The sequence below is a fragment of the Hemicordylus capensis genome, chromosome 6 (assembly GCF_027244095.1).
Source record: "Hemicordylus capensis ecotype Gifberg chromosome 6, rHemCap1.1.pri, whole genome shotgun sequence".
In the NCBI taxonomy this organism is placed as follows: Eukaryota; Metazoa; Chordata; class Lepidosauria; order Squamata; family Cordylidae; genus Hemicordylus; species Hemicordylus capensis.
In genome coordinates, this window is record NC_069662.1 from 122,454,680 (window position 1) to 122,481,004 (window position 26,325).

The window sequence follows — 26,325 nt, forward strand, 5'->3', positions numbered from 1 at the left end:
ATTCTGGCTACTACTGAAAACCTCCCCTTCCTCTAACTGGGAATGACTAAACTTCCATGCTTATGTGTTGCTGTCCCATTTTCAAACATGTTCTTGTTGCCACTCTCCCCACACCGCTTCCTCCCAGCCTTTCTGAGGCTGTTTTAAGCTGGGAAAAAGCAACTCCCCACAGTCCCCTTTTTCTTCTTCTGTCTTGGCTTTCTTAGTGTTGTCGTGTTGAATGCTATTAGGAGACTTCCATATCCTGAGTTTCAAAGAGGCATAAAAGAAGTCCTATATTTAGCCCTTCTTTAGTAATCTGGGCATGCTGGATAATATGTGCACTGAACTTCAGCTTTCCGTCCATTTTTGGATTGTAGAACCCAATCAGCTGGCAAATTAGTGAGGTCTAAACATCTTGATCTAATATAATTTGGACAAAGAATGAATGGATTGTAACGATGAGGTTTCGCACTTTCATAGCAATCCCATTGTAACATACTTTTCTCATTACAGATGTATTCATAGTTCAACCCACCCACCATCATTCTCTGCACTTGATAAACAGTGGAAAGTTACTGATACAACTCTGTATTGTATCAGTGTTCATACAATAATCTAAACTCATATTTCTTCATTAGTCTATAAGTTATAAACTTGTGCTTATATGTTGTTAATGAAACTGATCCAGGGGTGTTTGATTGGCACCCCCAGTGTTTGGGCTTGTGTGGGGAATTAGCTGTTAAAGGGGTCAGCTTCACCCGTTTTAATTTGCGCAATCATTTGCACTCAAGAAATGACTGGATTAGAGACAAGGCTATACATTCAAAATTAAAAGAATAATTTATTAAAATTAAAAGGGGGTACAGGAAAAGAATGGTGTGATTAGAGCAATACAAATGTACTAAGCAATTTAACTACAATGAAGCGTTTCTAACTTAAAGAGCAATAAAATATGTTTCTAAATAAATCAACTTCATTGAGGCATTTTAGCTTAAAGCCTAATTGTGTAAGTTTCCTAGGCAGGCAAGAGAAAGATGCTAAGAGAGGGGCAAGAGGGAAGTTTGAAAAGAAGTTCTAGATTGGGGTCCAGAGAGCCAGACAACTGCTATAATGCACCTGTCTCTAGACAGCGGGGCTTTGAGCAGTGGGAGACTCACATCCTTCGGGGACAGCGAGGTGTAGAGCAGGAGGAGTGCAAGGATTAGTATAAGGAGTGATGCCCACGAAAATGGCTTCTCTGTGGATCCAGCTTCCTATAGGTGCAAGGCAAGCTGGGTGGCAAAGACCAATCCAGATAGTGGTTTCAAGCTCTTTGTAGGTTGCAAGAGAGCATATGGAATGGTCAGTGGGGTCCCCAAGTATAGGATACGAAGGAGGACAAAGGTGGCTGGATGGAATCCCAAATGGAGCACAAGGGAGTACTTGTTGCAGTGGAGACCCCAGTGTAAAGCACAAGGGACCACAAGGGGTCATGGAACTGGGGATACTTATATTCTAAAATGTGACTTGGGGGCACATTCCTATTGTCGTGCTTAGCGGAATAGAAGGGCCTGGACGGACCTATTTGGAATGCATAGTTTCCGATCATTCTTTCCTGGGTGTAACAATGTGGGTGAGCCTTTTGCAAGTAAGGCTGTTTGTGATGAAGATCAGAGTATGCAGGTGTGTGAAAGAATATCTGTGTCAGGACGGGCTCTCCAATAATTTCAATGAGTACACCTCTAAGCCACACCACTGACTCGTCTCCTTTGTGATGGGAAGAAAATAACTTCACAGTCTTATCTACTTTCTCCCTGCTTGGCACAATCGGTTCATTAGCAAGTTGTGTTATCTCCTGTGAAAGGAGGAGAGTGAGGTGGTTCACCCTGTGATTACAGGGTGTAGTTGAAGGTTAACTCAATATAGTTAACTCTAGCGTACTTAGCTGGGCCTCCCATCTGGGGAGAGGGGGTGCATCTTATCCCCGTTCCAATTTCCGTTGTTTGCAGCCAAATCTAGGGGCGACCAACCCATCATCACGACTTGTCCCCATATGTACCATAAACTGAGAGCTCACATTGCGGTGCATCTCCCGAACATATACAAAGTGCAATCTCCAAGCCTGGAGATGCAGCTGCAGACAGGGAGGCTCCTGGGAGTCAGGTGGAATAAGCGTGGCTGATAACAATGTTTATTTCACAGTTATATGTTTATCTCACATATACCTCAACCCATAAATCCCTGCCATGGCTGGAAACAGAGGCCAAGCCTTCTCACTGTGCAGATGGTCGGCAACACTGCCAGCTCTAATGATGCTAATCATCTACTGGGGAAAGGGAAGAGGAAAAAGACATCGCTGGAATCAATTTCCCCTTAAAACAAGTGATCAGCTTTACTGAAGCAGAGAGCATCAACCATCCATTTAAGAATCATCCATTTAAGAACAGCCCTGCTGGAACAGGCTCAAGGCCTATCTAGTCCAGCATCCTGTTTCACACAGTAGCCCACCAGGTGCCTCTGAGAAGCCCACAGCCAAGAGGTGAGGGCATGCCCACTATCCTGCTGTTGCTCCCCTGCAGCTGGTATTTAGAGGCATCTTGCCTCTGAGGCTAGAGATGGCCATAGCCACCAGACTAGTAGCTATTGATAGGCCTGTCCTCCATGAATTTGTCCAAGCCCTTTTTAAAGCCACCCAAACTAGTGACCATCCCTTTGGACACTAAAAAGTACTTCCTTTTGTCAGTCCTAAATTTCCTGGCCATCAGTTTCATGGAATGACCCCTGGTTCTAGTGTTGAGAGACAGGGAGAAGAAATAATCTCTGTCCATTCTCTCCACTCCATGCATAATTTTGTACATTGGTACCTATTGGTTGGTTCCAGTCCAGCAAGGGGCAGCAGGCATGTAACTGCAGGTGTGCACATACAGCACTACTTTGTATACAGGGCCTGATTCAAAGGAGGTTCATTCCATTAGAAGTCTATTTCTGGGCTCAACCTGTTCTTGGTGGCCATTTTAACACTCAGCCATTTTAACACTCGACAACTAGAATAATATTCAACAGCTTACAGTACAAAGATCAGCTTAAAGAACAAATATAAGTAAAATATCACTACGATGACAAAACGGAGGTTTATTATTGTCAGCTCTCAGACCACCACCACCCAAAAAAAAGAAGCTACAGATGAGAAAATGGAGATCAAGGTCTGGTGCTACATTTGTAGTATCCAAATACTGTCCCCCCCACCCCAATGGTTTCTCATTCATTGTAACACTCCTCCTCCTGAATGGGAGCCAAATCTTACTTGCATTCAATTTATGCTGCCTCCTTTATGTTAAGAATTCCCAAAATACTGGTGTCATATATCAGAAGGAGCTTAAACAAAGACTGACCTGGCTGTGTTGTGGAGCTCATTATTGTAGACAGATGAACAACTGGCAATCACAGATCAAACCTCAGCAACTGTAGTCTGGATTTCAGGGTGCTCCCAAAGTTGATGCAAATCTGTTATTCATAAGAAGAAAGAAAGAAAATGGTGATTTAAAATATATTGTCCATCCAAATGCTTTACATGTGAGAAAACTCTTCTGTACCAGGAGATATAACAGCCCTGATCTACCAATTCCAGTGTACAAATAACAACAACAAATGTCATTCATGTCAGTGCTGGGCAATGTGCCACCATGTATGTAATCCCATCCTAAAGAAGTTTACATAAAAAATTTAAATATGGAACCAAGTCGAAAAATTTACAAGATACCTTGAGGAGCTATATGTTGAGGAGCTATAAAGAAGCTATAAAAGAGCTATATGTTCATATTTATCTCCCCAAGCTTAACTACATGTTTGCACACCACTGTTTTCCTCCAACAACCTACTCTCCTGAGACTTACAACAGACAGAAGCACTGATTTTTTTTTCCATGAGGAAAAGCCCTTACCCTTCTTGGACACTAACACCTTGAGGGTATTCTCACGATCACTGGAAAGCGGGCTAAGGGAGCTTAGCCCACTTTCCAGTCATCGTGGGAACCACCAGGCTCGCAGGTAAGCCCAGTGGTTCCAAAGCAGGTAACCCGCTAAATACCCCTCCTGTTAAGCAAGAACAGCAACACACGAGGTGTTAGCTGAACAGCAACACACGAGGAGACCCCCGACTGGGAGGCAAGCAACCTCCCGGGCTCAGGGGTCTCTCCACAATGCCCGGTGCAGTGGCGGGGGGATCCTGGAACTTCGGAGGCCATACGGCCCCCGATCCCCGCACCCCCCACCAGCTTTGTCACAGAGCCGGCAGCCGGCAGGGCTGCAGGAATGATCGTCTGCGGGGAAGAGCGGGCTTAGCAAACCACCTTATGGCTCTTCACAATCGTGAGAAGAGCCTCCTTGTGTTACGTGGGCCTAGCAAGCTATATGGGGTACACAGAAGGTGGCACTCCCATTTTACACAGACTTGGACTCAAAAGGTAAAGCAGCCACCCTGTGTGAACAGAATGCTCACTCTAGAATGTGCCCCATAATCTTCTGCAACACAGAGAAGGTTGTGTTCCTTGGGACACCAAGGGTAGGAATAGGGTACAGGAACCCTATTCAGTTCAAGTACAAGGACCACGCCTACTGGACCTGACCTCCAACTGTCTCACTGTCATTCTAATCAGAGCCTTTGCACATAAGATCTCTATGTGATTAGGTACCCTGCAAAATAGGGCTAAGTATTGTCCTAAGCCTTATTCAGACAATAATTCATGTATAATCAATGCATATTCTAGGCCAGGGGTGGGGAACCCTGGCACTCCAGCTGTTTTTGGACTACAACTCCCATAATCCCCAGCCACAGAGGCCAATAGCTAGGGATTATGGGAATTGTAGGCCAACATCTGCAGGAGTGCCAAGGTTCCCCATCCCTGTTCTAGGCCAATGAACTGTGGCTAGAGATTATGGGAGCTGTAGTTCAGTAACAGCTGGAGAACCAAGGTTGTCTATCCTTGATCTAGGCTGTGGGGAGCAGGATTCTGCCTGCTGGCCCTGATCCCAACCTCCTGCTCCCATTCTTCCCTATCTGTTCACAATAACTACGGTATGCACCTACAATTTGTATGCATGCAGCCTCTGTACTTCTAGACTGTAAACATATTGGGATGAACAAGGAAGAGTTTGGTCAGAGCCAGCAGGTACAATGCTTCTACCCTCAACTTAGTTCATGCATTGCTTGTAGCTGAATGGATGTCTGATGAGGGCTTAGAACAATACTTGAATGCACAATTACCAGAAAACTCAGTTTCTTCTCTTCTGTGTAATTTTTGCCCTGCCAGAATTCATATTTTGTGTTCTGTGGAAATGCGTGCTTCTTGTTTTCCCTTACGACGTGCTGCCAAGAACATTGGTGGTATTACTGTACTTCAATAGTAATTTATTGCAAATAAACGGAGGCAATAAGATCACAGATCAGGACAGTTTTAAAGCAGTGGCAGAATAAGACTCTGCCAGAGTTCTCAGGAAGATGGTAAGCCAGTGCCTGGGCTGTATTACTTCCAATTCAATGTGCAGCAGATGTGAAAAGGCAAATTCCACGCTACAAATGATTATGAAGGGGAATGAAAATGAAAGTGCTAATATTATGCCTTTGTACAAATTTATGGTGTGGCCACATTTCAAGGGGCTAGAGCACCTACCTTTAGGGATGGGGACAAAACTGGTTTGCACTGTTCAATTCAAGTCCGAACTGGACCAGGCATGTTTGGTTTTTGGCACCCCCAAATTTGGGGTCCAATCTGGTTCAAATTCAAACTGGTTCAGGCCCAGTTTGGGGGTGCCAGACACGTTAAAATTAGTTTTATTTTAAAGCAGACTTACAGCAGCTGAGGGCTTCGGGGCCCTTGGGGGGGGGGGTGCTGCTGCAGCCATGGGGTGGGGGTCTCCGGTTGTTCCCCTTTCCCCCACTGGCCTCCCACCAGTCTCCTACGGGCCATTTCAAACCTTTGTGACTGTGTGGTGGCCAGTGGCACAGTGAGGATGCCAATGGCTCTTGTTCAGGCTGCCAGCGGTGGCTTCCGTCACCCCAGTCATGCCCCCTGAGTCTGACGTCATCCCTATCTTCACTACAAAGTAAGTCTACAACATTTTGGGCTTTTTAGTTGAGAGGAAAAAAGCAAGTAAGAGGAGACATGCTGGACGTTTATAAAATTCTGCATGGTGTGGAGAGAGTGTTCTTCTCCCTCTCTCACAACACAAGAACCAGGGGTCAACTCCTGAAAATGATTGCCAGGAAATATAGGACAACAAAAGGAAGTATTTTTTCACAGAGTGCATAATTAATCTATGGAATCCTTTGCTACAGGATGTGGTGATCACTACCAGCTTGGATGGCTTTAAAGGGGGTTTAGTCAAATTCCTGGAGGAAAAGTCTGTCAGTGGCTACTAGTTTTAGGAAGTTGCAGAGGCAAGATGTGTAATTTCAAGGGAGGAACAGCAGGAGAGGGGGCATGCCTTGTGGGCTTCCCAGGGGCATCTGGTAGGTCACTGTGGGGAACAGGATGCTGGATGAGATAGACCTTAGGAGTGATCCAGCAAGGCTCTTATATTCTCAGACTGCAGGTGGCAACTCACATGACTGAATGCTCCTCCATGTTAAATTCCTTCTGCACAGAAAGCAGACATGTCAGCGAGAAGCCTATTATGCCCGTTTTCTCACAGAGACATAAAAAAATACTAGAGTCACATACCATCACACTTCTGGTCCAAAATGAAACTGGTTTTCTCCTGCAACTTACAATTCAAGTGTAGAGGGTTTTCACTACAGAAATGTCAAGGGATAAATCTTTCTGAAGTAGGCCTTTTAACTAGCGATTCTCTTATATTTATCTTTTCCTTCTCCATGAGTTATCTAGGTGGAACAAATTGTTTGGTGAGGAGGAGCATTCAGCTGTGTGAGCATGCAGTTGCAGTCAGAAGTGACAGATACTGGGCACACGCACCTGAGTGAGAACTAGGCCACAAATGCATCACATCTCTGCTGCTGATTAGCTCACTTCTAGAGGCAGTCATTATGCTGATTTTGGAAAAGGAGGAAAGGAAATAAAACTGCACATCAGTCAGATCAACAATGTTAGTTCTGCAACCAGATATAATGACAATCTCCAGAGTGTGGCACACGGTGGAGGCTGAAAGAGCTGGTAAATTAGCTTCAAAATAGATGCTGATGAAACCAAATCAATAATCAGTAGGAAAGAGGATATGAAGAAATAACAATGGCTGGAAATATTGCAAACAGGTATATGAGCCTCTATATAAAGGCAGGACAGCACTGGGAAAATCACATTAAAATAGGATTGGCATCAAATGCATTTGAAAGGATGCAGAGTTCAGAGAAATAAAACTGCAGTAACAATAAGCAGAAATTACAGTTTCTCATCAAAGACTCTTGAGAAAACTTAGCAGTCGTGGGTTAAGGGGACAAGTTCATGTGTAGATTGCTAACTGGTTGAAGAACAGGAAACAGAGGGCAGGTAGAAATGGACAGTCCTCTAAAGAAGAAAGAAGTGGGGTCCCCCAGGGATCTGTACTGGGACCAGTGCTTTTAAATTTATTCATAAAATATCTAGAAGTTGGTGTAAGCAGTGAGGTGGCCAAATTTTCAAATGACACCAAACTATTTAGGGTAGTAAAATCCAAAACAGATTGCAAGGAGCTCCAAAAGGATCTCTCCAAACCGGGGGAGGGGGAAACAAAATGGCAGATGCAGTTCAATGTTAGCAAGTATACAAGGATGCATATTGGGGCAAAAGAAATTCCAGCTTCACACATACGCTAATGGTGTCTGCGCAGACGGTGACCTGGAGTTGTAGTGGACAGCTCATGGAAAGTGTCGACACAATGTGCGGCAGCTGTGAAAAATGCCAATTCCATGCTTGGAATCATCAGGAAAGGGACTGAAAATAAAACTGCTAATATCATAATGCCCTTATACAAAACTATGGTGCGGCCACATTTGGAATACTGTGTACAATTCCGGTCACCATACCCCAAAAAGAACATTACAGAACTGGAGAAGATACAGAAGAGGGCAACCAAGATGATCAGGGACACAGAGCACCTTCCATACGGGGTAAGGCTACAACACCCACGGCTTTTTAGTTTTTAAAAAAGACAATTGAGGGGCGACATGATAGAGGTCTATAAAATTATGCATAGTGTGGAAAGAGAGAAATTTTTCTTCCTGTAACATAATACTAGAAACAGCAGTCATCCCATGAAACTGATTGCAAGAAATTTAGGACCGACAAAAGGAGTTTATTTTTCACATATTGCATAATTAACTTATGGAATTCTCTGCCACAAGATGTGATGACAGCCAACAGCTTGGATGACTTTAAGCAGGGCTTAGACCAGGGGTCCCCAAACTGCGGCCTTCCAGATGTTGCTGAACTACAATTCCTATCACCCCCAACTACAACTTATTGTGGCTGGGATGATGGGAATTGTAGTCTAGCAACATCTGGAGGGCCACAGTTTGGGGACCCCTGGCTTAGACAGATAGAGCCAGCATAGCATCGTAGTTAGAGTGTTGGACTAGGACTGGGAAGACCTGAGTTCGAATCCCCATTCAGCCATGAAACTCACTGGGTGACTTTGGGCCAGTCATGTATCTTTCAGCCTAACCTACCTCACAGGGTTGTTGTGAGGATAAAAATAACCATGTACACTGCTCTGAGCTCTCAGAGGAAAAGCGGGATATAAGTGCAAATAAAAACAACAATAAATTCATGGATGACAAGTCTATCAATGGCTACTAGTCTGAGAGCTATAGGCCACCTCCAGACTAAGAGGCAAGATGCATCTAAGTTGGAGGGGAACAGCAGCAGAAGAGATGCCCTCACCTGTTGCCTTCCCAGAGGAATCTGGTGGGCCACTATGTGAAACAAGATGCTGGACTAGATAAGCCCTGGACCTGATCCAGCAGGGCTGTTCTTACATTCTTAAATTATATATTTATTTCTTAGAACATTTCTGTAACCTCTACACAAAGATCTCACATTTTAATACAATAAAAATTAATTAAATCATCAGTTACAGAATCACAACAATGAAGTCAATAGCAGCACTAGCATCACATGCCCGGGGCCATACAGCTAAAACATTTTCAAAAACATAGGAAGCTGTCAGACAACTAGTGCTACACATGCCAGAGTTCTGGATGTTAAAGTGTTTTTCTTTTGTTTTAAGAAAAAAGCACAAAACTCAGGATATCATTGAGAAAAAATACAACAGATAGCACAAACGATGAAGTGACGGTTAATGAAGAAATAAATACGAGAAGGTTGTGGAATATCTTAAGAACACCAGAGACGCCAACCAGTGTTGAACAGAACAGAGAAGAAGGGAGACACTGGGAAAGTGACACAGTATATGAGAATTATGAAGATAAAGGAATAATGTTTTTAGAAGTAATAAAACTATTCAATGCTTGTTTATGTTGCCTAGGTAGGACTTAATTAGACTACCAAACTAATTAAAGGCTCAGAAATAAACCAGAAGAATTATTTCCCATTTCATTTTGCCTTTGGTAAATCAGAAAGAGTTTGTCAACTATAAATACACATCACAATGTGAAGAAATTCTGATATTCAACAATGGAAGCATTTAACAATAAAAACTATACCAGACAAATGAAGCTTTGTTTATAAATTATTTTACTTTTCTCATATTTTTTAACTACAGAAAGGGAATATTTAAAAGAAGGTTTAGCTAAACATTGACACAATACAGTCAAGAGCAGTTATCTAAAACAAGAACAACAGGTTGTTTACCTGGAACAGGTGTTCTTTAAGGAATCATCTGTCCAGTAACCTACGCTTGGCCTCATTCAGGACCTTCTAGAGCCTAGCACAAGGATTTTGGTCCCCTGCAAATGCACATGCCAAAAAGGTTGTGGCCTCGCCCTCCCAACAGTTCCCTCTAGAATGCTACAGAAGAATGCCAAAGGAGGTCCTTGGACCATGATGCTTCTATTACCAGGAAGTGTAAGGCAAGGTGACGAAGCAGAAAGGAGCAATTCTTTCCATTGTACACTATACATATTTCTTTTCAAGACATAGGGGACATGGAAACTCTTCCATGAGGTTGTGTCTACCTGTAGAAGAGCAGGAAGCATTGGAAGGGTGGCCAGTGTGCACATGTTCAACTATACCAATTGGAACAGTAGGTCATTAATCAACTATGCCAGTTGGCACAGTAGATCACTAGGGAGGTGGTTGTTGCATCGCTAAACCCAATGACACTGCAATGTGGAGTAGTAATTCTACATAAACCTCAAATCCTCCATAGGAAGAGTAGTTTAGTATCCCCACCATGTCAGGAGTGAATGAGCCTGATGCAGTATCAGATAAGGGATAGTGACACCACTGAGACCATGCACAGAGTCCACCAAGAACTCTTCATCCTTCATGTAAACATCATATTGATTTCATTTCTTATTTTGACACCTTCACTTGGATTTTTTCCATTACCTCTGTTTTTAATACTAATTAACACATAATATGTTGACCATTCATAATATTTCATAATTAGGGGGTAGTATACTATTTTACAACTTGAATTCAAGTTGACGTGCCAAAAATGAAACATTTTGAGAAGATGGGAAGGAGGGGGAGGTGACAAAAGTGGTGTACAGAATCAGGAGTCATAGCTCCTGATAAATGGCTGTTTTAACATCTGTTAAACCTTTCAACCGCAGCTTTCTTTTTGACACTGACTCTTACATTAATAGCACACAATGGATAAATAAATTCTGCAATTCTATACTTACCTTTTAAGGATTACACAAAGATGCACCTCTCTCAAAATAATAAGGGTTTTTTTGGGGGGGGGCAAAGTGAAGAGGAGGAGCCTCAAATGAATCAACATTTCAAGAAATGTCATGGATATTAGGTGCTGAAACCTCTCTATTCCCATCATGTACCTCCCCAAAAGCAGTATCCTGAAGCGCTTTAGATATAGCTTCACTTCTGGTGTCAGAGCTCGGCTGAGGAGAAAAGCCTCAGGTGGGAAACAGGGATGTGCCTGAACCGGTTTGGCACCTCCTTAGGAAATTGCCAAACCAGTTCAGGATCTCACAGCCAAACCAGTTTGGCAGGGTGGGGATTGGGTCCTTTAAAAATGAGGTAAGCAGATCCTTATCAGCTGCAAGGACACCCAACCACTCTTCCAGGTGCGGCACTTGCATTTCCAAAGGCCGTGTGTGGCTACAGCACTGCTCCCAGCAGCCTGCGCATAGTGTCAGCACTCACATGGCCGCTGTGCATGCCTAAGAAAGTGTCCTCAACAGCTAGCTGTCGACTGACATGGTCAGAAAGCAGAAACCTGTGGGAAGCCCAAATGAAGTGTTTGAATCCAGGCTCTTCTCCCTCACTGGGCATCTTCCTTTTAAAGAAAGAAAGCTGACATATTCATTCAAAAACTAAAGTTCTCCATTGTGTCTTGCATCACACACTCATTCCAGATTTCACTGTATAATTCTACAGATACGATTAAGAAGCATAATGTAGTCCTTTAAAAGAAAAGGTAGTTTTTATGTCATGTGGACCAGAAATGGGATTAGGTCTATTGTTTGAACCAGTGTTGAGGAATGTTTAGTTTGCATTCTGAGTTAACCATTGTATAGAGACAAAATGTTTGTACACAGGTTTCAGAGAATGGAAAGTGTGCTTTTGAAGAATATTTTGGAGACACGTAAGAAACAGAAGCAACTATTTTTATCATGTACTGTTATGACAAGGTAGTGTAACCTTTAACTAATAATACTTTAGCTGACAAATTTTGGAGGTATGTGCTTTTAAATAATCTTTTCTGCATGTGCTATTTATAGATAATTCAGCTCGTCAAGAATTACGGATGAAGAGGGCAAAAAAGCAAACTGCTTTAAAAAACAAAATCCCTCAAACTTGTATCCAAGCCTTTGAAAAGCCAATATTGCGTTGGCAGACATCAAAGATTCATGTTGCCTTCAATTCCAAGCAGTGTTCTAAATATTAAAAGAAGTGGGGGGGGGGAGATTACCCCTAGCTTAGCTTCTGATAAGCCACATGGAACTGGTAAAACCTTTTTCTCCTCCGTCACCAGATAGGTTGCTACAGTCCATATTAACTGAAGTTACATCCAACAGGGTCTTTAAACCAGACAGTAGTATTGTGAACAGCTGGCAAAAGGGTTTCCATAAGCAACAGATAGCACATTTTTCTTCCAGAGGCGAGAGGACAGACTATAGTTTTTCAGAGTTGAAGGTGGTTTGAAAGAAGGATGGCTTCTTATAGTAGAAACACATTCCATATGTGTCTTTGCTAAACTGATTGTGTAGGCTGTTGTATTATTATTGTTTTTAAAAAAAACCAACTCCCAAAACTCTGTTGGATCAGAGAGAAAAGTGTTAATACAGGGGATCACGGGCGTAGCTATAATTGAGAGGATGGGTTCAAAGAACCCGTGGCCTCCCAGTTCCTAAGGGCCCTCCAGCTCCACCCCTCCCTATTTTCTTCATTATCTCCCTAACACTGAGGGGCCGCTGGGGAGAGGAATGAACACGGACCCCCTCTCCCCTAGCTATGCCCATGCAGGGGATACAATGCTTCTCTCAATCCACTCAAGAACTATTGGTCTATCTCCAGCCTAACATAGCTTCTTGTGAAACATCCTTTTTCAATTTGAATCCAAGTCCCTAACTATCTAGCTATTTAACTGGAATGAGCCTTTGGGCGCACATTCCTGTGATGGGGATTTGGCTGCACCCTTCTCTAGGCACAACTTTTCTGTTGGCACATTAATGCAACTGATGAAAACCCAATGATCAGTCTCTCCTCCTGGGAGTCTGGCCTCTCCTTAATGAAAGCATAGGGGAGGGAGAGAAGAAACTAGAAGCTTATCATGATGCTAGTGGCTATGTCATCTCTTTTGGTGCCTCTTATGAGAATATCCTGCGGATGTAGATTTCCACGTAGATTTCCTACCTGCCTTGTGGAATGCCAATGTATTGACTTAAATGTAATAAAAGTGCTTAGTCCAAAGGAAAAAAAATAGTATGCTAACCCAAATTCTGACACACTTTTATATATATGTTCTCCTTCTTCCCCACAACCCCTTTGGTTTTAACACATAATCAGCAACATTTTAAAAGACTATTCAGCACCTTTTAAAATATCCTGGCGGGCTGTTCAGACACTTGAAACACTGTCATAAAAACTGTTCTCCTGAATTTAGCTAGATTTTACTCCTTAGGCAGCAATTTGGAACAACTGTACTTTGACTAATTCTCTACAGAGTAAAGGTCTTCACCTAGGTAACTTGAATCTAAGACACAAGAGAACTCCAAGACTGGCAACTGGACATAAGCCAGCAAACACCAGAAATCCTGCAAGATGATGATGGAGCAGCTTGGAAGGGAAAGGGATAGCTAAAATAAACCCTAGCACAGTGTTTCTCAACCTTTTAAGTAGAAAGTTCTGGCGGGTGGGCGGCAGGGGGGAACCAAACTCCAGTGGATGTTATATTTATAGTACTGTGTGCCATATGTTGGAAGAAGGGCTGTGTGTGTGTGCGTGTAGGGTTGGATCATGAGAGATGTCCAATCTAGTAAGGATAGGGTTGCCACATTTTACACTGAGGTGTACAACTCAAGTATGTAGTATGTACCCGGCTAGAGCTAAGAAAGCTAATCCAGTGCTGCACAAAGTGTGGCATGCTAAATTATTGCTGGGAAATATAAAGTATCATGCAGCACACCAAATTTTTTACCATCGTTTTGAGAGGACAAAGGAGCAAGATAGGGAGACAGGGAAAGAAGGCAAGAGAAAAAGAGCAAGACTAATTCTGGGCAGCAACCCGCAGGAAAGACTGAGCAGCCAAGGCTCAGTATTCTCTCCATCCGCCTTGCTAGACTTCTTTCTCTTCTTCCCCTCATCCTGTACCCTCAACCTGTGTCTCATGTATTCCCCTGGGGTACCTGTTCCACATGCTGAGAAACTCTATTCTAGCATACCAAAGAGAGCAGGGAGAAAGAGAAGGAAGCAAGACTTGCTGTTAACAGCAGATAAATTTGCCCAGTTTTTGCTTTCCCTAAACGGATTTTGAAGGATAATTTTTGAAGGATCCTGAAAAACCTGTTTGGCCAGAGGTGACAGTGAAACAAAACAAATCTATGCACACACCTTGTAAAGCAAAGCTTCTCTCCTGCCATTCTCCCCTCTCTTTAAACTATTCTGTCTCCAGTCTTAGCCTGACTATTCTCCACAAGGCTTTCCATTTCTTTCATTTCTTTTTTCTCTCCTCCATGTTATAAGCCACTTTTGCTTGTGCTGCAGTGTACTTTGATTCCTTCTTGCTGCGTTAGCAGCATGCTGCCTTCCCCATATGTTTGTCGAGCATTTATCTTGCCGTGTCCTGGTTTTGTCCATTCAGCCTGTTATTTGCAGATGAACGAAAGAGTACAAATCAACAGAAGATGCTGCTGACACTGCACATCTTGATTAGGTTTCACTTAATGTATTGCCATACGCAATGCAAGTCACTAGGACTAGGCTTTGCACGCTGGGTTACAAACAAAGTCCAAGTCCTTAGCTACACTTTGTGGGGTAAAACATTGGACTGCATCCAGATTTCATGGATACTCACCCAGAAAATCCTCCTTCAGTTTCATCTTATGAACACAGGAAAGAACATAGGAAGCTGCCATATACGGAGTCAGGCAATAGGTCCATCTAGCTCAGTATTGTCTACACAGACTAGCAGCAGCTTCTCCAAGGTTGCAGGCAGGAGTTTCTCTCAGCCCTATCTTGGATATGCCAGGGAAAGATTTACCAAACGTTGGGGGGGGGGGGCAGCAGGTCCTCCTTTATAAAAGAAATCTTGTCCTTGAAGAAAATGTAACCATTCCATTTAACCACACAATTTTTTATGGTACTTCTGCTATCGTGGCTCTGTTAGCAGCATCACATTTGATAACTGGCAACTTCAGTACTGTTGATACAGCCTGTGATAGCAAAGTTTCCAATGGTCAGATGTGATACTGTCAACATCCTGTGATATTATGTTTGGCCATTTGTCATCCTAAAAGCAAAAGAGTACATATTGTGACTTACCAAGATAAACAGTCTACCAAGGGCTCAATACACTTGCTTTGGTTGGCTGCTGAGCATGTAAAAACAAGGGAACCACAAAAGCACTTGGCAGGTCAATCTATACCTGGTGGGCTGCATTTGACTTGGTGGGTCATAAGTTGTAAAGACTGGCCACAAACTCTGTCATTTTTATTAAAGTCACAAAATGAAAAGACTTATGTAAGAGTGGCCTTAGCTCCTGGGGTGAGAGCCCAATTGTCATCACCAGACTTGAGAACCTGCAAGGAGATAATTGCTTTTGAAGAGGTGCTAAATAAAAGTCAAGTGTGAAGAAGTGCTGCTGCCCTGTGCATGATTTACACCACACACAGAGCAGGACAGAAATGCATCTCTATCAGCTCCTATCAAAGCAATTCTAGAATCCCAGCTGTTACAAAGCTGCTGACCCGAAAGGTACGAGCATCCTTTTATAAAGAAGTCTTGATGGCTCTGCCTATAATATTATTCTCTGGAATATTCCAGAGAGGTAGGGAGCTGACACTAAACCCTTAAATTGCTCTTTTGCCCCCAAGACAAGGGTCTTTCATAAGAACATAATAACAGTCTTTTTCACAGCTGCCACACCCTTAGTCTTAGTCGACACTTTCAACAAGCTGTCAACCACGGGCCCCAAGATCTCTCTCCTGGTCAGTCACCAACAGCTCAGAACCCATCAGTGAATATGTAAATTTAAGTTGTGGTTTTTTGCCCCAATATGCATCACTTTTCACTTGCCATTTTGTTGCCCATTCCTCCAGTTTGGAGAGATCCTTTTGGAGTTTCTCACAGTCTGTCCTGGATTTCACCACCCTAAATAGTTTAGTGTCATCTGCAAATTACCCCAACTTGCTGCTTACCCCAACTTCTGGATCATGTATGAAAAAATTAAAAAGCACTGGTCCCAATACAGATCCCTGGGGGAGCCCACTTCTTACTTACTTCCATTTAGAGAACTGTCCATTTATTCCTACCCTCTGTTTCCTGTCCTTCAACCAGTTACAGATCCACACACATGAACCTGTCCCCTTATCTCATGACTGCTAAGTTTTCTCAAGCGTCTTTGATGAACAAGCTTTTTGAAAATCCAAGTATACTGTGTCAACTGGATCACCTTTATCCAAATGCCACTTAGCACTCTCAAAAAACTCCAAAAGGTTTGCGAGTTAAAATTTACCTTTGCAGAAGCCATGCTGATTTTCCTTCAGCAGAGCCTCTTCTTCTATATGTTTGGCAATTTTATTGTTGAGAATACTTTCCATCAATTTGCCTGGAACAGATGTTAAGCTAACCAGTCTGTAAGTTCCCTGATCCCCCTTTTTGAAAACTAGTGTTACATTGACTACTTTCCATGGGCGGAGCCACCATTGCATGAACAGGTTCAAATAACCCGGGCTGCTGTGCTTCAGAAGTCATGCCTTGCCCCCCAGCCATGCCCCTGCACCTGATGTCAGATGCAGGGGTACTATTTTACTTGCAATGGGGCCGTGCAGCCCCGTTTGCAAGCAAAACCAGCGACGGGTTCGCAGCATGGCCGGAAGCAACTCTTCCTGCTTTTAAAAGGCAGGGAGAGCCACTTCAGCTGCACTGCAAATGCGGCGCTGGCCAGACTTAGCTCGCAAACGGGGCCACGGGGCCTCCGTTTGCAAGCTAAGCTATGGCCCCTGTGTCTGAGATGCAGGGTGCGTAGCTTAACTACGCACCCTGCATCTGACGTCAGATGCTTATGTCTTACGCAGGGGGTGGGGCTAGGGGACGCGGCAGGGGCTGAACCCAAGCCGTCACTGGTCTCCCTCCACCCATGCTCCTTTCTTTCTCAACTGGGAAGATCACCAAGGGAAGAATGCTCAAGAGTGCAAGATCTATTCCCTCAGTTTTCTATGAGGTAGTCTTTCTAACCTCACCCAAGAGCCACTCCTCTTCAGGCAAGTAACATTATTAGAGAGCCTACGCCTCTTGAGTTTAGAGAGTTATATCTGAGGTGGAGCCTATGGCCAGGAATGCTTTCTATCAGCTTCAGCTGATTCGACAGCTGTGTCCATTCCTTGAAGAGGACGACCTCAAAAGAGTGGTGCATCAGCTGGTAACCTCCCGGCTTGACTATTACAATGTGCTTTATGTTGGGCTGCCTTTGTATGTAGTTTGGAAACTTCAGTTAGTTCAAAACGCAGCAGCCAGACTGGTCTCTGGGGCAACCTGGAAAGACCATATTATGCCTGTCCTGAAACCGTTACACTGGCTGCCAACATGTTTCTGGGCAAAATACGAAGTGCTGGATATTACCTTTAAAGCCCTAAATACCTTAGGTCCAGGTTACCTTAGAAAGCGCCTTCTTCTGCATGATCCTCGCCGCATGTTAAGGTCATCTGAGGAGGTCCGTCTCCAGCTACCACCAGTGCATCTGGTGGCGACTCAGAGGCAGGCCCTCTCTGTAGCTGCTCCTGGGCTGTGGAATGCACTTCCTGCAGAAATCTGTAATCTGAATTTTTTGTTGGCTTTCAGGAGAGCCCTCAAAACCTATCCATTTGGCCTGGCCTTCCAGGGTTTTTTAATTATTGTAAATAGTTTTAACGTTGTAACCTGGTTTTTCAGGGTTTTTAATCGGTTTTTAATATTTTAACTGTTATTGTTTTATGATGTTCTATAACCTCTGCTTTTAACTGCTAATTGATTTTAATTGTTTTGTTTTAAAGTAATGTAATGTTTAATGTAAAAAGATTGTATAATGTAAAACAAATGTTTAATTGGAAGGACGGTATAGAAATCAAATAAATATAAATATAAATATAAATATAGGCAATGTGGGCCAGAAGGGGCAAGAAGGGGAAATAATTCTAGTTTCCCTAGTACGGTTCTGCACTGATGGTACTATTGACCTGGCTGTAAAGAACTGAGAAACTTGCTAGGTGATGAAACAACATTCATACTCAGGACTGAATTAGAATCACAACAGAAAATAATTCTTATTCAGATGGGCTATTCCTGCTGCCTCTCCTGCCACACACATACCCTCTAAAAAATCCCATCCCCTCCCCGCCAGTGGAACTGCAACTAGGTTGCTGACTGACATGGACTATCTCACCAGTTCTGAAACAGCTCTGCTGGTTCTCCACAAATTGTGTGTGCAATTCACAGTGCTGGTGCTCAGTTATAAAGTCCTATACAGGCATCAAGCACTGACTCCTACCACAGATACCTATCTATGCCTTAAGAGAAAAACAAAAGAACCCAGGCCCAAGGCTTATCCAGTCTGGCATCCTGCTTCGCACAGTGGCCTATCAGATGCCTCTGGGAAGCCCACAGGCAAGAGGTATGTGCATGCTCTCTCTCCTGCTGTTGCTCCCCTGCATCTGGTATTCAGAAGCATCCTGCCTCTGAGCCTGGAGATAATCTGTAGCCATCAAGACTAGTAGCCACTGATGGACCTGTCCTTCATGAATTTGTCTAATTACCTTTTAAAGCCCTCCAAGCTGGTGACCATCACCACATCCCAGGATCACCCATCACCGAGTAAGGTCTTTTATGTGCTGGTACCCTTCCTTTAGAATACTCTCCCTAATTACATAGGAACACTCTCAGCTGGCATCTATGCTTATGAATTTTCAGCCCCAAGTGAAAAACATTTTATTTGTCTAAGTATTCTAAGTCAGTCCTGTTTTATGACTGCTGCTTCTACACGTGGAATTACACCTAGAGAGTCTTTAAACTGATGTTGACTGTTTTTAGATTCCCAACTAGTTTATCTTGCTGTTATTTATAGTTTGTTTAGTTTTTGTGCTTATTCTCAGAACAAAACCTTGAACAATATCGGAAAATCGTTCAAAGTTCTTATTCTCAGAACCACCGAGTCATATGGAAGCATTCTGGGAAGCACAAGCATCATCAACAATATGCTACATTTTTTCCTCATTCTCTCCTATCAGAGAAGCAACAAGTATCATAACATCAAGTCATCAAGTATGGGATTAAAAGCCAATTAAGCCGGAGTACTTAGCTTCAATTCAATTATGTTCTGTGGAAGTCAATATTTTCCATGTGTGAAATGGACTTCCCTCAAGACATGGGAATTCCCTCATCAGGGAGGTGTAGCTCTTCCCAATCTTGAAAAAGCTGGGAGCAGAGAGCCAACCCAACTGCCTGTAAAGGCAACAACAAATGCTTATCATCAGAGGTGCTCTTATCCCTGGACTTCAGGGCCAAAGTCCAGGGCCTCCACACCCCCTGGGGAACCCCAAGTCCTCTTTAGTCTGTCCTGGGTTGTGTGGTCACCACGCTGCACTGCCGACCTGCACAGTACCGGGCAGCTGAGTGCAATTGTGACCTGTGCTGGGTGCTTTAGAGACAGAGTGGGCAAATAAATGTGGGATGGGAATATGTTAAGCTGCATGTTGAAATGTTTCTGCTAATGCATATTTGCATAACTACATCTGTTCTATATTCTTATATTCTTGTGAGTTTAGTTGCTGTTTGTGCCATCAAAAACCCACATGTTAAAAACACTGTGTGTCACAGTGTTTGTATAGGGGGATGATGCTCAACTTGCAGTGGCAGGGGGCTCCAAAGGCCCTCAGGTCCATGCTCCAAAATTAGCTAGGTGCACCTCTGCTTATTAAACTTGTTTTATGGCCCAATCCTGAAGAAAGGGGAAAATGACACAAATCGTACAGGGAAATCTCACCACAAGGTGATAAATAATCTTGGTTAATTATTTTTATTTGTGTGCTTACACACGGTGATACAGAGCTATAACCATTGATCAGACACTTAATTTTTATGGAAAACATTCTAAAGAGATTGCATTATGATTTTACTATGTTTGGGCAGACTTATAAGATTACTCAAAAAGAATCCTCACCTCACCATGAGATTCCCCTGCAAAGACATGACTATGTAAGTTAGTAGAGCTTTTCATATACTAATTTTAGGAATCTCTACCCAGTCTTTTACGTTAGCCTCAATATAGCTAACACCATATGATAAAAATCAAAAATAATAAAAGCAACAACAAATAAAACTGAAAACAAAGCAGTAAGCCAGAGTTAATCAATAAAACAGCAGTCAATCAAATAAGAACTGTTCTTAGATGTAAAAAATGTTCTCAGGATTCCAGCATGAAAGCCTATTTAAATGTGCAGGAGCACACAAGCTGCAGTTCTCAATGTAAATATTAACAATTCAGAATGCACATATAAGTACGCTTTCAAACAAGCAACCTCTCATCAACATCTCCCTGCAGCAACATTGGCTCCAACCACAGACTCCTTCCCACACTAAGGAAGTCAGAAGCAAAGGGCTCCTTAACCCCATTCTGTGTGAATAGCAAAAGATGCTATGGTAGAAACTCCTCATTCTAGTGGGGAAGAGGGAGTCAAAGAATCTTCTACCATGCTTTTGCTGGAGTGGATGGCTGATCTTCATAATAAGGCAAGGGGTACAGATAGCTCCTAAAGTCATATGGAACCTCCAGGCTTCCAGCCACCTATATCTAGCAAAAAGCAAGTACATAGGAACATAGGAAGCTGCCATATACTGAGTCAGACCATAGGTCCATCTTGCTCAGTATTGTCTACACAGACTGGCAGCGGCTTCTCCAAGGTTGCAGGCAGGAATCTCTCTCAGCCCTATCTTGGAGATGCCAGGGAAGGAACTTGGCGCCTAGATGCTCTTCCCAGAGCGGCTCCATCTCCTAAAGGGAATATCTTACAGCGCTCACACTTCTAGTCTCCATTTCGTATGCAACCAGGGCAGATCCTGCTTAGCTTAAGGGGACAAGTCATGCTTGCTACCACAAGACCAGCTCTCTTATTACTTATAAGATATAAGTAATATCTTATATGGAGTAAGTAGCCACAACACACAAAACTGGATCTTGAACATTAATTCCTAAGACTGTACCTATCATTCAGATGCAGATGTTTATGAACGTGATAACATACCATACAAAGACAGCATTGTCACTCTAAATTTTCTATCATCCCCACTTGAACAAGAAAAGCAGTTATTGGAAGTAATCATTTTGCCCACATGGAACACAGTGTGATTGACAGGATCCGAGAGTGGGACAAAATGGTCCATGCCTCTGTGTATATTCTCACTGTTCCGAGAAAAGGCTCAGAGTCGACACTGTGCCCTGATGTTTTCCTTTAACACTGTAGCCAGTTAAAATAGTATATACTCTTAGTCACTTTTCCAGCTATAACATGTGGAGCCAATTTTGAAAATGGCAAGGTTTTGGCTGGTACTAAATGGAGCCTGTTGAATACTAGTTTTTCCCTGGCAAAGTTGACATTCTATATTAGGTTGTTACACTCATGGAACTATAAGGAAAACCATTTGCTCTGCAGTATTCCAGCTGGTAAACACAGGTTATAAGTTTGAGACAAATGGGGTGATCCTAGGAGGCTCTCAGATGAACAAGAACTTTGCTATAAGAACACCACCACAATCCATGTCCTCACACAAAAACCTGTCTACCAGGAGCCCTTCTACCAGGGAGCCCATCTCTGTACACAATTAACCATGCTACAGAATGGCTTGGAGGGGCGGTGAATGGGAGGAGAAGCCCAATGTAAACAGGAGTTCCTGAAGGAAGAGTTACTAAAGAGTCACAAACTAAAGATTCACAAACAAGTTCAATGAGAAAGGAAATTGCGAGATAGTTTAAAAAAAAAAAAGCCACTCCACAAAAGATTAATGATGAGTTGAACAGTAGGGGGAGCACAATTCTTTCTGAGCAATAGAACAGGGACAGGTCACCAAGGACAAATACAGACAAGTAGCCTAGACTTGTACGGACAGTGGTTGATTTCATAACTAAATGACCCAATTGTACTACTCAGAAGGTATTCTGAAAGACCACCTCCAGGAAATTTATTTAGGATGTCAGTCAGTAGGTGGATTCATACATAACAGGGGCACCTGAAATTCACACAAGAACCTGCAGCCCCGAGAGGACGTGCTTCCCGCATCTCCACACAAGCCTCTCCTTTGCAGGTCCTGATATGGCAAGATTGGTGGGTCTGGACATCACCACCGTCAGGGAAGCCGACATCAAAGATTTGATGCAAGTTACAGATGTCGGATTCCTTGTCAGGAGGATGGCAAGATATGCTGATATTGGTGGGTTCAGATGTCATGACCAATCTCAGCATACTGGAACCTGGAAAGGAAGTAGAAGCTTGTGCAGGGTGGGTGGAGAGTGCACTTCCAGGGCTGTGGGTACTTACGCAAACCTCAGGTGCCACCGTTCAGTATGAACCGGCTCACTTTTAGGAAAACTAAAGCTCATAATGAACTGAAGCTGACAAAGGTTCTTAAGAGCAACAAAAAAAGTCTTTTTCAGAAATTTCAAAGGGGAAGAGGAAGGAAACAAAACCATTTCTCTGTAACAATAGTGAAACATTACCAGGCGGCAAAATAAATAAATAAATAACTGTTCGACTCCTATTTTCCTCCAACTTCTCCCAAAACTGTGTAAACTTGACAAAAGCAGCAAGATGTAGATAAATTAGAAAAAGTTCAAAGAAGGGCAACAAAAGTGGCTAAAGTTGTGGAAGACAAGCACTATGAGGCAAGGCTGAAGAAAACAAGTATGTTTAACCTAGAGAAGAAAGAGGAGGAACATGATAGCACTCTTCAAAAACAGTATACATAGAGGGAAAGCATTTGTTCTCTGCTGGCTCAGAGAATAGAAGTAGATCTAATGGACTTAAGTAACAGATTTCAGTTGAACACTATAAGAAACTTCTTAACTGCAACAGCAGTTCAACGATGGAAACAATTGCCTGAGGAGGGGTTTTTTTCCCCTTGCTGGGGATCCAAGCAGAGGCTACTCAGCCATTTTGGGTGATCTTTTGGCTCTGGATTTGCAGATCTAGAGGCTCTATTTTGTAGCTGTTAAGAGTGCTCTACTCGGACTGGGGAGATCTGGGTTCAAATAGTCATGCAGTTCACTTCTCAGCCATGCAGTTCACTTCTCTCAGCCTAGCCTACCTTACAGAGCTGAAAATAAAATGGCGTACAACTGAGAATCAAGTATGCTCCAAGCTCTTTGGAAGAACAATGGGATAAAAATGTAATACACGTAACAGAAAAATAGGTAAGAGAAATGTAGCACCTATGCAGCTGGGAGATATTCATGTACTTCCAGGCACTTTCTTTGTTAAGCATATAATATAAGGAATAACCCAAGTCAATTCAACACCTCAAATTCATTCAAATGTCAAAGGTTAATCATCTGTTGAAAAACAGGCCATGACCAGAGGTGGGAGTTGTTGGAGCAGGTCTGCAAAACAAGGTGTACAAAACTAGGACCTGGACCGTCTAAAGCTCAGTTATCCCCTGGAGAAGGCAACAACCACGGCTGCTACTCTGGACTTAAAAACAATTAAAGAAGTGCTTCCCCAGCTGCAGACAGTACGACTGCCACACTGAAGACCAGGGAGACACCTCACAACATTAAGCCCATGGTAGAATTTCTCATCTGGCAATTTTGATGTTTCTTATCACCATTCACCTTGATAGAAGTACTAGACTGGAAAATTAGGAAGAAGATGAACTGTGACTTTTCTATATAAAATTCAAAAATTTAATTTGAGGCAATGGGACATCAACTGCAATCTGCGTGGTACTGCCAACTGAAATAGCACATGAGCAGACCAGGTGAGTACTTCTATTCCTTTGAGGGTAATTAGATGTCAGAGAGAGAGAGAGAGAGAGAGAGAGAGAGAGAGAGAGAGAGAGAGAGAGAGAGATTACTTCAAAAAACAATCCTTACTCAAAATATCATCATAAAACAACACATATTGGAACTCCGCCTCCTGTTTGTTTTAATTATCATATTTATATTCCCCTCTTAAATGTAGGTTCCATTAAGGGTGATCAATCACATCCAAGGGATTGATCACACCTCATCTGCTTAGCTTTAGTAATGCTGCAGCATCAAGTGTTCCCAAAGAGAAACTTTATCCTACCCTCTGTGGCTGTTCAAATGAGCAGCCCCACCTTGGCTTGCACAGTCCAACCCAGGTAGAGCTGCTCAAGTAGACCGCTGGGACCGGGGCCGATCTCGAAGCTGCCTCACTGGAGAATCTGAGATTTTTCATTGGGCTATTACCTATATGGAAGGAAGCAAGCACACCCTTCTACCTAAGTACGCAGTTGTGTGTCTGCTCGGGCTGCAGACAGAGGTGGGACACAGAGGTGGGCACCTAGAGCATCCAGCTTGCAAGGGAATCCCCCAATGCACTGTGCTCATCATGCACAGCATTGTGGGGTGCAGGAGGCCGCAGCCTGCTTTCCTCTCGTGCTCTTGCCACTCTCGGAGCCACTGCATACCAATCATGTGGGCGTGCGGCACTGGCAAGCCAGAGAGTGGCTTGAAGTGTGGGGGAAGGCAAGATAGCTCCTACCTCCCCCCCCCAGCTCTCCCCCAGACAGATAGGCATAGGTCGTGTGGACGACTTTTCTATGTTTTGAATTTTCTTACTAAGGCTGTAACATTGTGTACTCTTACATATAAGGAAGCACCACTGAAAACACTGGAACTTACTCCTGAGCAAACATCTACAGGATCTGTTAGTAACTGAATGGCTCAAGAATAAATTTCTGTCCCACGAAAAATGCCAATAGTTTTTACTGTTTGTACATTAGGAGCCAAAACTTCTTATGACTTTCAATACCAATCAAACCTAATACAGAAGGAAGCTAGTATTTTCACTACACGTTTTCTTAGAGAGAAGCACAACCCTGATACTGGGTCCCTCAGGGATCAGTACTTGTACCAGTGCTTTTTAATTTATTCATAAATGTTCTAGACGGTGAGGTAAGAAGTGAGGTGGCCAAATGCACAGATGACACTAGACCATTTAGGGTAGTAAAATCCAAAACAGATTGCAAGGAGCTCCAAAAGGATCTCTCCAAACTAGAGGAGTGGGCAACAAATGGCAAATGTGGTACAATGATAATAAGTGTAAAGTGATGCATATTGCGGCAAAAAAACCCAGCTTCACATATACACTGATGGGGTCTGAGCTGTCGGTGACTGAGCAGGAAAGGGATCCTGGCGTCATGGTGGACAACTCGTTGAAAGTATCGACCGTCTCAATGTGCAGCAGCTGTGAAAAAGGCCAATTCCATGCTTGGCATCATTAGGAAGGTGACTGAAAATAAAACTGCCACTATTATAATGCCCTTATACAAAACTATGATGTGCTAAATCTGGAGTACTGTGTATAGTTCTGGTCACCATATCTTAAGAAGAATATTGTAGAACTGGTGGCGCAGTGGTAAAACTGCCGCCCTGTAACCAGAAGGTTACAAGTTCGATCCTGACCAGGGGCTCAAGGTTGACTCAGCCTTCCATCCTTCCGAGGTCGGTAAAATGAGTACCCAGAATGTTGGGGGCAATATGCTAATCATTGTAAACTGCTTAGAGAGCTTCAGCTATAGAGCGGTATATAAATGTAAGTGCTATTGCTATTGCTATATAAACAGTCCAATTTGTAGGGACAAAAAGAATAACCCTCTGATGTTTGAGTGTGTAACTTTGATTAATCCGGGTAATTCTCTTTGATGAAATTCTATGAAGTGGATCTGGGATGATATTATTACTTAAGGGGTAGCCACATTAGTCCATTGCAGAAAACCAACAAAAAATTGTGTGGCACCTTCAGGGTTAATGAAAGTATAAGCTTTTTGTGGATTAGAACCCAAGTGTTAGAAACTATTTAAAGCTTTTTTAGCACTGGCAACATACTGAGCACTTTACAGAAAAGGCAAGAGACAAGAACCTTTGCCAGTGTTAGGAGGATACTTATTAGAGAGGACAGGGTTTGATAAAGCAATAGGAAGATGCAATATAGGAAAAGATTAACCATAGCCAGCTCCCCAAACCATGAAACAGCTGAAATGTATGTCAGTTCTATGAGATGTTGTGTTAGAAAGGGATTTTGAGAAGGGAGAATTTGCTTGACAGAAGAAATGGCCAAGGCTGCCCAGGCAAAAGGAGCAGCACAGAAGACAGCACAAAGGGACAATAAGGATGGTGAAGGAACATCATCAAACAAGCACTTACCAGAGCACAAACGGATGTCCTGGTGACATCCACCACCATTCCCAATTTTGTGACATGCAATTTGTCTTCTCCCCCAAAGAACGGACTTCTTTTTCTCTGGCCTATCCCCTTGGTGAGCTGGAAAATCTTTCCTCCTCCCCACAAAGGCCCACCA

General features: G+C 43.1%; 1 protein-coding gene across 5 annotated transcripts in view; it reads right to left on the minus strand.

Moving 5' to 3' along the window:
- HDAC9 (histone deacetylase 9) overlaps positions 1–26,325 on the minus strand; it is a 670,023-nt gene that overhangs the window by 624,317 nt on the left and 19,381 nt on the right. For 3 of the 5 annotated variants that reach the window (XM_053261002.1, XM_053261001.1, XM_053261004.1), the window contains one exon: positions 3,354–3,465. The exons of 1 other annotated variant lie outside the window; for it this stretch is intronic. In XM_053261002.1, the coding sequence (XP_053116977.1) occupies positions 3,354–3,375 (22 nt within the window). In that variant the 5' untranslated portion in view covers positions 3,376–3,465. Of the gene's footprint in view, positions 1–3,353; positions 3,466–6,931; positions 7,006–26,325 lie in introns of all 5 variants that reach the window. One more of the 5 variants, XM_053261003.1, reaches the window with a different exon arrangement.